The sequence below is a fragment of the Seriola aureovittata genome, chromosome 7, assembly GCF_021018895.1.
Source record: "Seriola aureovittata isolate HTS-2021-v1 ecotype China chromosome 7, ASM2101889v1, whole genome shotgun sequence".
Lineage (NCBI taxonomy): Eukaryota > Metazoa > Chordata > Actinopteri > Carangiformes > Carangidae > Seriola > Seriola aureovittata.
In genome coordinates this window covers 16,260,556-16,274,473 of record NC_079370.1, presented here as the reverse complement: position 1 = coordinate 16,274,473, position 13,918 = coordinate 16,260,556, and the positions used below count along the sequence as shown (strand labels likewise).

The 13,918-nt window shown below is 41.2% G+C and overlaps 1 protein-coding gene across 4 annotated transcripts in view; it reads right to left on the bottom strand.

Moving 5' to 3' along the window:
* The window catches only part of ptprub (protein tyrosine phosphatase receptor type Ub), a 149,948-nt gene that overhangs the window by 29,211 nt on the left and 106,819 nt on the right, over window positions 1-13,918 (bottom strand). For 2 of the 4 annotated variants that reach the window (XM_056380744.1, XM_056380745.1), the window contains exons 11-17: window positions 12,338-12,440; window positions 11,972-12,245; window positions 6,678-6,714; window positions 3,112-3,250; window positions 2,123-2,146; window positions 1,719-1,873; window positions 857-1,044 (exon numbers count right to left, since the gene is read on the bottom strand). In XM_056380744.1, coding sequence (XP_056236719.1) covers window positions 857-1,044; window positions 1,719-1,873; window positions 2,123-2,146; window positions 3,112-3,250; window positions 6,678-6,714; window positions 11,972-12,245; window positions 12,338-12,440 — 920 coding nt within the window. The remainder of the gene's footprint in view (window positions 1-856; window positions 1,045-1,718; window positions 1,874-2,122; window positions 2,147-3,111; window positions 3,251-6,677; window positions 6,715-11,971; window positions 12,246-12,337; window positions 12,441-13,918) is intronic. The other 2 variants (XM_056380746.1, XM_056380747.1) reach the window with 1 other exon arrangement.

Sequence of the window (13,918 nt, the reverse complement as noted above, 5' to 3'; positions counted from 1 at the left end):
TTAATGCAGTTAAAGTGGAAGAAAATGGATGGATGGATAGATGGATGGATGGATGGATTGATGGATGGATGAACTGCATGTTTTAGTTTAATAATTAGTTCAGAGATTAGTTACATTAGCTATTATGATGGTAACAATAACCAGCAGTTTCAATGAAGGCAGTGACCTTGTACATCATTGAGAAAAGCAGGCAGAGCTACTTCATGGTTAAGTGTCTTTGACTCTATTTCAATGACACTTTGGAGTTCCACATCTCTGAAGTCCTTCTACCACAATAGTTTTAGCATGACACTCAGAAGATACTACACACAACACTATAGAAATCACTCTTCACGGGAAGTGGGACACATCATGCAGACAACATTTCTCTCCCTATGGAAACTGAGATGCTCTAACATTACTGACAGCCTCAGCACAGAAATAAATAAAGCTTTCAATAAGTTACATATAGTTAAAGTTAACTCTGCCAATTTTCCATTTCCAGCATAGAAATTAAAGTAAAGATGAATAAACCTCCAGCTGTGATGCTGAATTTACACCACTGCAGTTTGAGTGTTCTTGACTCTAGCTCTCCCACTCGCTGTATGATGGTCGTGCAGTTGAATTTACAGTGAAGGTCGCTTGATACAGAATACAATCACAGTGTGAAGACAGACAACTCACATATCACTGCCCTTTAGAATAATGCAGTCCTAAAACCTCTCTTTCATAATTGCCCACATGACTTGACACAAGTTCACCAGCAGTAATATTTGCTGTTCATTCCATGTTCTCAGAGTGTAAGAGTAAATGTTGTCTATGTTGTATTATGTCGTGTGTAAGAATGTAAGAGAAGAGTTTAATAACATCATATCACCTCATACTCCTGTTTAAAGCCATAGCCCTCGGCAGTCTTCATCTGGTTGATGTGCTGGAGGAGGTCAGCCACTCGGACAGCAGGGTGGAGCTGGCCTGTGTGGTAGGGGGAGCCTTTACGCCCACATTGGTGCCTCGGGGAGCCTCCCAGCAGGCTGCTGGCCTCATTCACTGAACTGCGAGCATCACCTGAATCACACACGAAATTGCAAACATTGCCTTTTGCAATTTTGATGCAACTGAAGGTTGAAAAGTTCATGTACGAGACAGGTTATGATATGAACCTTTTTTATGGCACTTTGTGCATTTAGTTCTGGGTGCCATACACTGGTGTTATCAGTGATGTCTCGCTGCATGCTGATATTAACACACACAGTGTATGCTCCAGGCGTGTCACTTTGATAAGGTTTGTCTCTGCAAAGATGTCTTCATATTAGAGCTTATATAGACACGACAGCAGCTCTGTCTCTGATGGTGTGTGAAGCAGACCAGGATCTGTATCAACTTTAGACTGAACACATCTGTTTTCCTTTCTGTGAGACCGACAATATTAGAAAGGAGATCAAGATGAAAAGTACAGAGGATCATTTATTTCGATTCATTCAATCACGTTACTTCACTAGTGCAATTCTCCCATTTCTTTGAAATCTAGTGCTATTCTCTGTGTGTCAGCTCTAGGCAGTGGATAGCTGAGGGTAGAGCAATGTTTTTCATGCAGGGTGATTACTATCTTCGACAGTCATTCAGACATTTATGGAGAGAATGAGTGACGGTCAAAGAGATTATATAAAGTCTAAGATGATGTACGTCAGGTTTTGGAAGGTAAGCTTATAGGTTGTACTGTGCATGTGCATTTATCTTACTGCGTGTGCCGCAGGTGTGTGCATCCATGAAGGAAAGAGCCATTCTTTCATCCTCTTGTAGGGTGCTCTGGTCTGTGAAACTGCGCTCCATGGAGCCCATATGGCTCTTCTCCTGCCGATAGGTAATGGGTGTCTTATTCATGTTCACTGGTTTCCTATTAAAGGATGAAGAAGACAATGGAGGGGAAATAGGCATACAGGGGAGATGGTAGAAAGACAGAGACAGAGGCAGAGAGAAAAAGAAAACATTATGTTAAGTAAGGAAAAACAGGGAGGTAACAACTGACAGAAACAAAGACAAAAAGGTTGCTTTCCCTCTACGACTTATGATTGACAGCCAGAGCACAAGCATGTATATGATGGATCACAAGAGGATGGAAAAGCAAAGAGGTGGAGTCACTTACGGATAATAAGAGTAGTAGTCCCTTCTGGTAAGTGTGCAGGAGAAGGAGAAAAAAAAAATCAAGAGAAAGAAGAGATGTAAGATGAAAGCAATGTCAGCTGAGGGCAGAATGCATTGATTACAGGGAAAATGAGAACCGTCCTCTTCATGAGCTCGGCTTTGCAGGCGGCCGCATGACACATAGGAACATGCCGGACCAAACTGGAGCGAGGCAGAAAAATGTGTGTTTCCTTCAATCGAATATGTCTCTGTGTTACACTTCAAGGACTAGACCACGTGGATTCCTGTCGCAGCAAATTTAGTAATCAATTCCCTAAACGCGAGATTCATGGTGGATTAGCGGAGGAACCTGGGCTAAAGTGCACGAGCAGCGGTGACTTTCAAAATCAACCTATTCAATTTTAGCCTGGACATTTTTTCAGTCATTTAATAATGATTGCTGGAGCCCTGTAACTTCACATTTGGCATGGCGGGTTCTTTGGATTTCAGTGTGTCTTATTTAAGTAAGACCGGTTAAGCCTTGTTTGAAAGGCTGGCCTACAGCTGCAGCTAAATAGATGCAGAGCCAGAGGTGTGGATGAGCTACTGTAGACTTGTGGGATCATTGGCTAATAATCTCTAAAAGCACCTTTTCCCTACCAATTACCATCTCATTTAAGGGTCAGGCCTCTGCTTGGTGTGCGTAATTAAGTGGCTAATTGAATTGCATCCGCCTTTAATTAAATACTTCACACTCAGATAGGCTCTGCAGATGAGAGTTGTTTGGTCCCTCTGGTGCACCATAAGGGAGTGAAAACAATGCAGCGCTTGGCTGTCGGTCCAGAATCTTCCCTAAACAAGCGTGACCTTTCGGAAAGTTCAGCAAGTATAAAAACTGATTACTGAACTGCTCCAAAACAAAACACAAAGGGAAAATCAATGTGGGAGATGTGGTATGATTACGCATAATGAGGCATGTTTCGTACTCAACAGTTGTCAGCAGACGTTTACCCTTTCTTAATGATGATGATGACAGCACCCAGCAGAAGGATGAGCACTACCAGACCTCCGGCGCACACCCCAAGAATCAGCCCCATCTCCTCAGAGTGTTGGGACACCTCCAGAGCCTTGCGGTGATCTTTACACGCCGCTAGAAGCAGAAACAGAGACACGCACATTAAAAAGGCATAATGCAAATATAGCACATAAGGGAGCGGAGGTGTGGAGCAGGTGATTCAGTTTAAGCACTTTTAAGCAAAGAGTGTGAAAAATTTGATATAGAGAGGCAAATTGAGAATTCACAGCTTTGAAGAACATATCATTCATGCACGTAAAACTTTTTTTCTCAAATGTAGACTTTTCACATCACAATACAGACATTCACATTGCATATTCTGACCTCTGTGAGGACATCCAGTGATTCATAATAGTCTACTTAATGCCAAACCTACATTTTACTAGCAGTGAGATTTTCAAAAGGTATTTTCAAATACCAGAAATGAAAAAGACATGTGAATAAAGACATGATGCCTTGAGCAAGGCAGGTAGCGATTGTCCAAGCTGTCCAAACCAACAAAACCGTAGTCCGCAGAGATACATCACAGGATGACAATTTGTGCTTTGACAAACAAAATGATTGCCTTGCACACAGAATAAGTTAAGAATAAGTTTATTCGTCTGAATCGTTTTCAAACAGCTATTTAGACTGCTCGACATTTGTGCTGATGTTTACAGAAAAGGAATGGAGATGGGAAAATGAACACACTGCTAGAAATTGTTGTAGAGGATTTTCACAAGTGTTGCAAATATGCCAAAATAAGATTTGCTAATTTGCTCAGATTCATTAGTCACGTACAAAAAAGCCTCGCAATACATTGTTCTTCCATCTATTGTTAATATTAGAGTTGCACAATGACATTGCAACAAAAAAAACTGACTTTTTATGGTTGTGATACTGCACTTGTGCATTTGCATGCTACGGTTGGAGGGCTGAAACTTTGACATGCATTTCTATTCAATACTGAATTAAATATTCGATTTTTCCCAGTCACAAGTCATCCACACAGCTCTGCAATATGATCTCAAGGTGCCCTGATGTCTGAGAGCTACTGGAAAGGTTGTAATCATAATAGTAGGTTACATTTCTCTGGAATAAATCCTCATACTTATGTAAATGGCGCTGAGCAGTGGGCCTTTATTTGTCTTGTTCTAGGGGCCCACTGATCTAGTTTTTTCTGTGTGTGTGAGCCTGTCCCCCAGGCCTTGACAGCCCTGAAACAAGCCCTTCTGAGCCTATTGGAACAGCTCAACCTATCTGGAGAGCGGTAGAAAGTCAGAGCAAGCCTGGGGATAGAGCTGTATCTTGCAGCCTGCTGGGGAAGAATCAGATCTGGGGCAGGGGAAATGAAAACAGAGCCATGTTTTAGCCCAACTATCTGCAGCCGTGGGCATTTTGTTGGTGCTTCAAAACCCTCATCCTAAATAACGATGAAAGTAGGACAATATCATCACATTATTTGGCAGGATTTTTTAATCAATGATGGGTATCTGGCATATCTGAATACGGAAAACGAGTCATTGGCCTGAAATTAGAAAGGAGCTGTTCCTTCTAAAATTGCTTATGACATGGCTTTTTAAGTTGCTATCCCTATGTTGTTCCAAAAATGCGACATTTCGGTGTTTGCTGTTCAGTGTATAGAGACCATGTCAGACGGTTAGACTTCAGTTTGCAGTAGTGGTAGGAGAGGGTTTAGTCAGACTGTGAATCAAAGATGATTTTCTTTGTGGTTTCTACTCTCACACAGGGACACACCATCATACTAAGATGCCTTTGTGTCTGTGAGCAAATGATTTCAGCCCTTCTGTAGGTGCTCCATTCAAAAAAAAAAAAAAAAAAAAAATCCTCAGCCACAAACTTAGCACTCCCTGTTTATTTTATGCTGTGACTTCATTTAAAATTACATCGACAAGTGAAATACAGGGGTACTTTATACTGGCTAAAAAATGTATATGAGGAGGTGAAAAATCTATTTCAGTTTTCTGACATTTTGGATAGATAAGGCGGTTTTGCCACACTTAGCCACAAAATTTCTATTAAGCCAAACACGAGCATGAAATAGATTTCCACATGAATCCATGCACCTGCCAGCTGCCCGATGGTGGAAATTGGCATTTAGAGGAGAAATGGAAGTCTGTTGTTGTGTTGAGCCTGCCAGAGGATCCTTAATTAAACTGTCACCTGGAAGTTGAAATGTAATCTCCAGCTTTGTTATCCAAGCCAGAATCATTTGCCTCCACTTTACTTGTGATGGGCTGCATGATAATAACGGCTTAGGAAGCGATGATGCAGAGGCTGTGTTAATGGTAGAGGGATCACGGATATCTCAAACAGCAACAAAAAAACCCCTCTGACCTGTCGCACCTTGAAATTGGAAATCACCCTGAGATTTTTTTCCCATCAATTTGCCTCCCCCCCCCCCCTTTTTTTCCAGTTACAAGGTTACATCACCCTGCATGTGGATGATGTAATGCTGGCAATCATTGCTTGCCATTGTGCACGTTTCTCCCCTTTGTCTTTTCTATCTTCCCCTCTGTTCTCTCTAAATGATTTTATCATTTATATTTTGTTTTCTCCAATAATACAATTAAATGTTTTAACTGTTGAAGCTTCATTGCGTATTTCTTTGAAAAGGCAAGCAAGGTGTAAAGCCTATTGCTGTGTGAAAGCATAATTAATCAATGCCCAACCGGGTGTCTGTGTGGGGCAGATGGAGTGAGACGCTGAGCTGAAATGGCTGGCCTTGCCTTTTGGCTTTATGCTTGAGGAGAACCTCATCTCTTTAAGTTTTTCACTCACAAAAAGAGGCCTTCACCAAAAAAAGACACCCCGCCAAGTCAATTTACTTGCAAGGCTCTGCTTACTGTAGCGGTGCTATGAAAACTATAAATACATGACTTTTATTCACAGTGATCTGACAGTGTATTATGGCACAGGGGCTCTCCTGCCATCAGGACTTAGAGTCAATTTCTATGCCCTTTTCATGTATCCAAAAGCTGAGCTACAGAAGGGGTGGGTGGGCAGGGGGGGGGGGGGGGGGGGGGGCAGGGCTTTCTCATACTGATAGGCCAAGGTAGCTCCATCTGGAAGTTTTGATCTGGAGGACCCTTCTGGACGGCGCTGAGGTCAAAGCCCTCAGATGTAGCCGTCTAGTGGGCTGCTGATGAGAACAAAGAGACTGCCTTTGATATAGTGTGTCCCAGCGTCTGGCCCCAAACAAACAGGATGAAAGCCTGACCTCTAATCCCTCCCTGCTTGTTGCCCTTTTCTCTGAGGCCCACCGCTAAACAACCAGGACCGTCAGAGAAAATTTGTCCAGACCCTCACCTTTGTACTTGAGAGAGAGGTGAATAACAGTGCAATATAAGCTAGTAAACCACGCCATTCCAATTATATCCCTAATTTCTTATCTTAGAACGATGAGAGGGTAGGCGCTATTGCAAAGTACTCAGAAATGATGCAGTGTAATGTATTCAAGGTTGGAGTGTTTGTAGGAGGAGAAATATTCATGTTGAATTACCTTTGCGGGCAATGCGGATGCAGTTTATTCTGGATTCCTGAAAGAGAAAGAAAACATAGACGTCAGAGGGGAGAGCGTTGCTTTGCATTTTCATAAGAAAAAAAAGATGTGATAAAAAAAAAAAGGATGATGTGAAGTACTGTGCTGTGACACAAACATATATCATGCTGAAAATAAGACTACAACAGATAAAACACACTTTCTGAATGAATATTAATACATGATATTTACTCCCAAGTCGACATGTTAACTCTGGACCACATCTGGAATCACATCATCGTCTCCCTTCACTGCTGTTTCTACCCTCTGTTTACTCAAATTACAAAACATGAGTGGGTTGCAATAGTCTTCTCTAAAAAAGCATAATTACTTCATGATAGAGACAAAAAAAATTGATTCAGGCTAAAAGGACAAAATACCCCTGAGTTAAGAGTCCTATTGATGACATGAGATTACAAACTATCTAAAATCTGAGAGCTGTGGTGAAGTGTTTGAGAAGATTAGAGATTCTTGCTGAAGGAGAAACGATGAGAGTTGAAAGGGAGAGAGCATAATTAAGAGGAGGGTTTCAGACCAATGCACCACTATGAAAAGGAATTAATTTTATTCAAATTTCAGCTGATGACATTGCAGTGTTATGAATAGGACCTTTGTCAAACAGCACTAATGAGATCCAAGACTGTAATCCAATTCCAACCTCTTGGAGGAGATGCATTATCAAATTAAGATTTACAGATGCTAATTCAGGCATTATAGGACAATCATGCAAATCTGTCCATTCGTAAATGAGCAAAAAGCGCTTTCCTCAAACTCCAGTTAATTTGCTTTTTTTTTTTTTTAAAAATTGAAAATCCATTTCAGGCTGACAGACACTTTAACAAGTTCTTAACCCGGTGATTTGATCTGAAAATGCAGACCCAAACCGCAGACAAACACGTCGTCTGTCAGAGAAACTCATTTTATTTCAACAGAAATCAACAGCATCACTGATTGACATTTACTAATGGGAACTGGTCTTATTTTGTCTTCTGTTATTTATATGCCTGTACTATGAGATTGAAAAGACAAAAACAAAAAAGACAAATAAGGAGGTTCATATATGGCAATCCAGCTAGATATATAAGAACTTACATATCACTCAGGCCATCATGTCAGACTGTTGATGTCCATAAGTGTTTGGTGCTATGTATTTCTTTGTATGTGTGTTTTTGCATTTCCTGGCTGCAAATCAATTTCCCTGTAAGGGACAATAAAGACACTTTGAACTTTATTCAAAAGATATTATTATCATTATTATTATTTACTCTACATCATCTAACATTGTGCCCCTCTTTTAAGGAGAATGTAATGATTTTTACTGGTTGACCTTGTATGATTTTCTTTGCATCTGGATACAATTCACAGTCAAGGGTTAATGCAACTGATAAAAAAAAACAAAAAACAAAATAACACAGGAAACGCTGCAGTGCAGAGACCCTTGTACTCCTTGTGGCAGAATATGATGTTTTCATTTCAAATCATTTAGCTCAGAATGTGGAAAACCATCTTTTCTTTCCACTGTTGGTACATAAACATCAGAGGTCCTGAAGTCCAAACAAAATGTCTTTTATTTACCAGAGGACCATAAGACAACAAGAGAGTTTACAGCCATGTTAGCAGCTCCGTGAGGCTATATGTAGGCACAGCAGTGCTTTGTGCTAAATGCTAAGATTACCATGCTAACATGCTTACTATGCTTTGGACAAATACAAAGTTCTCAACTGCTGATGGTGCTAGCATGGCGACAAACTGTATCCTTGAATCCCTGTTAAATATGTTTCATCTAAATTTACCAGCCACATAAACAAACAATATTATTTGTTCTGAAACTGTGGTAGATATTTTGGTGTCATACATCTTGATTGTGGGTAAAAAGCTGCACTTCAGGTTGAGAAGTGGCATTGCCTTTTGCATGACACGTTTTAATTAATAATCATTAATCAAATCATTTAAAGAGTGCATCCCAGGTCCATTTCTGTGCCTCCATAAATGCTGACTGGTAACTTTGAGCTTTTGAGGGATTGACTCAATTATAAGAAACATTTTCCATCAGAAGGAGCAGAGTCATCTGAACCTGCCTCCTTTATGGAGAAAGCATTTGAAATAGCACATTCAATCATTACAAGCTTTGCCAAATTAAGGCAGAGAACATTAACATCTATTTATTGTAGATGAAAAAAAAAGATATATATACAGTAGATATAGATTTTTATATATACATATAGATAGATAGATAGATAGATAGTACATCTGAATTACTGTGTTGCCAGCTCAGCAAGAGAGTTCATTGGCAAGCTCCAGATTGTGGGACACACATCACATGTCTGGCTGAGCTGTGCAAGTCAAACCTGAGGGGCGGGTGTTTCCTGGCAATTTTAAACACAAAACACAAATGCCAACACAAAAACACAGCACACACTCAAGGTTATGCAGTGTGTGTTCGAGTGCGCGTGTGTAAAAAGTTGGGAGATGTAAGTGTAGATGTTATAAATGGCTGTTCTGTGACCTGCAAACCTATACTCTCCATCCACAGTCTTTCAAGCACCTCTTTAGATGGATCAAGCAAAGCAATTAGAGAGGCCCGACAGCCACCCTCCAGATAATTAGCATGGGTAAATGCCAAATATTGTGGGTCCCATATACTGTTCAAATTATTCCCATTGCTGCCACTGTTATCGAGGATTAGGTGCAATGTTGCCCCCTCCACAAAGACATTAAAGACAAACACAAAGTTAAACAGACCACACAGACCCTGACTTATTATGCTGTACAATTAAATGATAAAATAAGCAGGCTGACAATTCACTTTACATTTTAATAAGGTGTTCAGGGAGCAAATACTTCAAGTGATTGCCAAACATGACAACTTTATCACCACTTCCATATGCAGAAACCATTATCAGCAATTGTTTTATCCCAGTAAATACGTGGCTGTTTTCTGATGTTTCATTCTTAGGAGAGAGCTGCTTTCACTGCCAGCGACCCTTTTAGTTCAAGAGCAGGTACACTTTTTTCTTCTTCTTAAATGAGTAGGCATACGGTAATTATTTTTCCCTCTTCTGTATACAATCCAAAAACTGAAACTAAAATATCCCACAGTACATGAGTATTCTGAAAGCATTTATGCTCCTGTAGAAAATCTAATTTAGAAATTCTCTTTCCTGGCCTTCATTTTGTGACAGTGTGAGCTCAGTGCTAAAATGTAAAAGGCCTGAAATTCACAATTGCACACTGAGGGATAAGTGGGAAGATAAAATACAAAAGAAGATACAGAACAACAAAAAAAACATTTAGCAATTGCGGAGCATTTCCAGTCCGTACAGAGTGCGTGAGCCAAACCTGAACATTTGCTCTGTGGTTTTAATAGACTCTCACATTAACACTTGGATGTGACCACTGTCAAAAGGCTGCAAAGTGAAAAATAATAACTCTGTAATGTTAATAATATCAACAACGACCAAAAGAAAGCATCAGTGTCATATTATTTGTTGGTCTGTTATTGGTTGAATTGCTGCTATTCTACGATCCTTTATTTTATTTTACTTTATGTAATTAGCATTTAATTAGTATTTTTTTCTGCTGCAGTCAGTGTTAGTTCATGTTGCCATTAGCCTTCTGTGCCTTGCTGTTGATGGGTTATATGCCCAGCAACAAGCTGCCCCTCAACAGTATAGAATTGATTGAATTGAGTTAAATCACTAGCTTTTTAGCTGACATCCAACTAAAAAGCCCTTGATTAAAAAATTCTTGCGGTTAAAAACAGGAAACAATGAACCAACAACAAAGACTTTGCATACACAAAGGCCTAGTGTCTGAAATATTGACACTAGATTCAAGCTGAGTCTGTAATTATGTGTTTTCAGGAGTAAATGTTGTCGATTTTTTGAATAAAACTGAAAATTAAGTTGCTTGCCCTCCCAGCACATTGTTGTTCTTTCAAAAGGAATTGTTTCAGTCCTGCAGCACCAACACAGGGCTGTTGCCCAGATTTCAACAGATTTCTGTCTGCTACTGTATTTGCATGCAAAGGCAACAGTGTTTGAAAGACTGGGGGACAGTGTTGGCTGTGTGATCTGGCACTGTGCTCCACTCATTGTGGGTCATGGATGTTGGCCCCCTGCCAGGCAAAACAAAACCTAATCCCATCCGCCGGTAAAGCCAGGCCTCCCCTATCTAATCCCATGCTTAGTAGCCTAGTTGTGTGAAGTGCTCACACTGCACTCCCTCCGTGTGTTTCTCCACTGGGTTGGAAAAAGATGCTACTGGTGGGGATGAGCCACCCAGCTCTGTTCATGGGACTTTATAATACAGAGACGTCCGATGCAAAAACAAGAAAGAGAAAGAAAAGAAAGTGACGTGATCCCAAAGTACCAGCCACTGACAGACCGCTAACCCAGCTTGCCTGTATTTGTTCCCAGCTGATGATCACAGAGGGTTGCGTTACCTACGGCAACATTTCTCAGCTACATTGCCACAGTCTGTGAATATTAAAGCAGCAGCTTTCTACCTCTGATCATATGCACCTGTGCCCAATTATCCTTAAGTAATTACATCACCCAGGTAGCAGCTCTTCCTGTAATGGAATTTGGAAAGGTAATGTGGCGTCCTCCTGGTATGACCGGAGGGCTTTGTATGCTCAAGAATGGTGAAACACACACAGTGTGGAATAACACATTGTTACCTAGCTAAAACGTGTACAACTGAGACTCACAAAGTTTTTGTTATGTGGAAACACTGGCTATCTTCAAAGATAATCCTCTGATTAACTGCGTGATGAAAGAGAGGAGTATATCAGGACGATAATGAAAGGAATAGGACAGAATAGGAAAAGGATAGAAAATGAAAGACGGATGAAGTGACGTGAAGTACATTGTTGACTTTGAGTAGTTCCAGCTAATCACAGCTTCGCTAACTGTAAGTAATGCATGCAAGTAATTCACTGTTTCAGACATCCTTTGTTTGCGAGGAATCAAAGGAGTGGGATATAAACATACATAATTTCCAAATAGCTACAGTGCCAGCTGAATACGTTTCCATTCAACAATCCCTTTCACAGGATAAATACCCTGTCAAGGGTTGTGAGCCCAGACAATACAAACTGCCCTACACTGTCAACCACAGCATTGGTAAATACAGATATTCATTAACACCATTCACTGCTGGCGGAGAATTACTCTGAATACTAATACATACAGCTGGAGGATCAAGTATTGGCAGATCTGTTGCACCACTGGTGGCACTTGAAAATCACTCACCCCTCTGAAGTTGCTCATAGCTTGGAAATAGACAAGGTAGCTCTTGCGCGGATCCAAAGGGCTGTTCCAGTAGCCGTTGTAAGTGTGATTGTCGCCCACAGTGAAGGGACTGGCCTCTGGCAGACTGCTGGGCGGCAGCTCGGCTGTGTAGTAGTGTGGTGTACCTCGGGCCTGGGCCTCGCCGTGGGACATAGGCAAGGGGAAACACTCCTGAAGCCCCAGCTCCCTCTTTACTTTCTTAACGGTTTCTTCTTCAACCACCACCTGGTATGTGCTGGACACAGGGTGGATGTGCACCTTTAATAAGCCATGTCTGATACAAAAACAAGAACGATCTGATATGTATATTTGAGATAATTTCCTCACCTGACAGGTGCCCCTCTGCCTTGAGCAGGGCGCAGCAGGACAGTAATTGTGCTCTCTGTCTCACTTAGGGGGGACGGCATGTCTCCGTAATCAAATGTGGGAGCTGAACACAAACAGAAATGCATTAAATTTACATGTCAAAAATAATTACTGCACATGCACACACACACAAACACACTGGCCTTACCCAGTGCTCTTTTAGACCACATTAATTCAGTTTAAACACAGTCTTTCCCTCTTTTTCGTTCCACATAAATGTGTTCAGCCCCTCAACGTCTCATGAAACAGACAGACCATTTAATTTTAGCAAAGAGCCATCCCTTCTCTCCGCATAAATGGCTAACAGTGTTAATATACCCAATACCCATATCCTCATATTCAGTGCACTGTTTGAATTTCCCTTGTAGTTGTCTTGGACACAAGTCCAATTAAAAGTCAGAGGAGTGAGGCTAAATTGAATGGGTTTCTCATTTGAAAGTATTTGGCTGAAGTCGTGCTCCTCCCTGGAGATGTGGCGGCACATTTCTCTTTAATATCAGCCGTCAATTAGTGAAGGGAAAGAAGAGCAAACTATTCATGAGGAATCGATGATTATCATATTAAAATAGCCGTTCGCTAATACCACAGCAGAAAAAAGCTGACATCAATTAAGGTGAGGCAATAAGGAAAACTGAATGTGCGTTTGTTTACATTAAAGGTCTGCTGCAGTTTGTAGAACTAAAAGAGAGTTTGATGCCTGCTGCCAGATAGAGTCTGTTTGAAGAATGATTGTGTATCAGCCATGGCGCAGCACACATCCATATGCATATGCGTGTGAGTGTGTGTGTGTGAGGAAATGTGTGTAGCAGGATACTCTGTGGTGGGTATTGCTTGGAGATGTTGACAGTAGTAGCTGTTGAAGGTGTTCAGTGTTTGCTAGCTGTCAGCGCCGATTTGAGAGACGCTCAGTGTAAGTGAATGTTCTGCACCGTGGGCCAGTGGAGGTGGTTGAGGATGATCTGCAAAGACTTTTGGACTCTATCTGTGGTCTGGCTTTGTGCCAGCGTTCTGTCTGAAATACAGCCAGTAAGCAGCGATTGTGTGCTAAATCTATAATTAAACAAACCGGGCCTATCTGCGAAGAGATAGGGGAAGAAGGAGTGAAAGAGAGAGAGTATGTGTGTGAGCATGACAGGGTGGGAGTGGCTGCGTTGTGTGTTCCTAGGAGGTGCAATCCCATCCCTTAACAAGCGTAAATGCATCATTAAAAGGAAACAGAAACACCAAGGCTGGATTTCTATCACCAGTAATAAGCTCTGAGACTCTCCAGTGTGACATTCCGGTCCCAAGAACGCACTGCATCTTTCTTTATACATAACACGCAGCAGTGTCCCCTCTGTGGTGTTTCTCTGCTTCCTACCACTTAATTTATGTCTTGAATACTGAGAGATGACAGTGTGTCACTATTTCAGAGAGGCAATGGAAAATAACTCTTATACTCTGGGAGCAGTAGTTTTGCCTCTGCGGGAGAGGAAAGATACCGAGGTCAAGAGAGAGAAAAAACCCAGATCCTAATTATAGCACGCAGTGGGTGAAGTATAG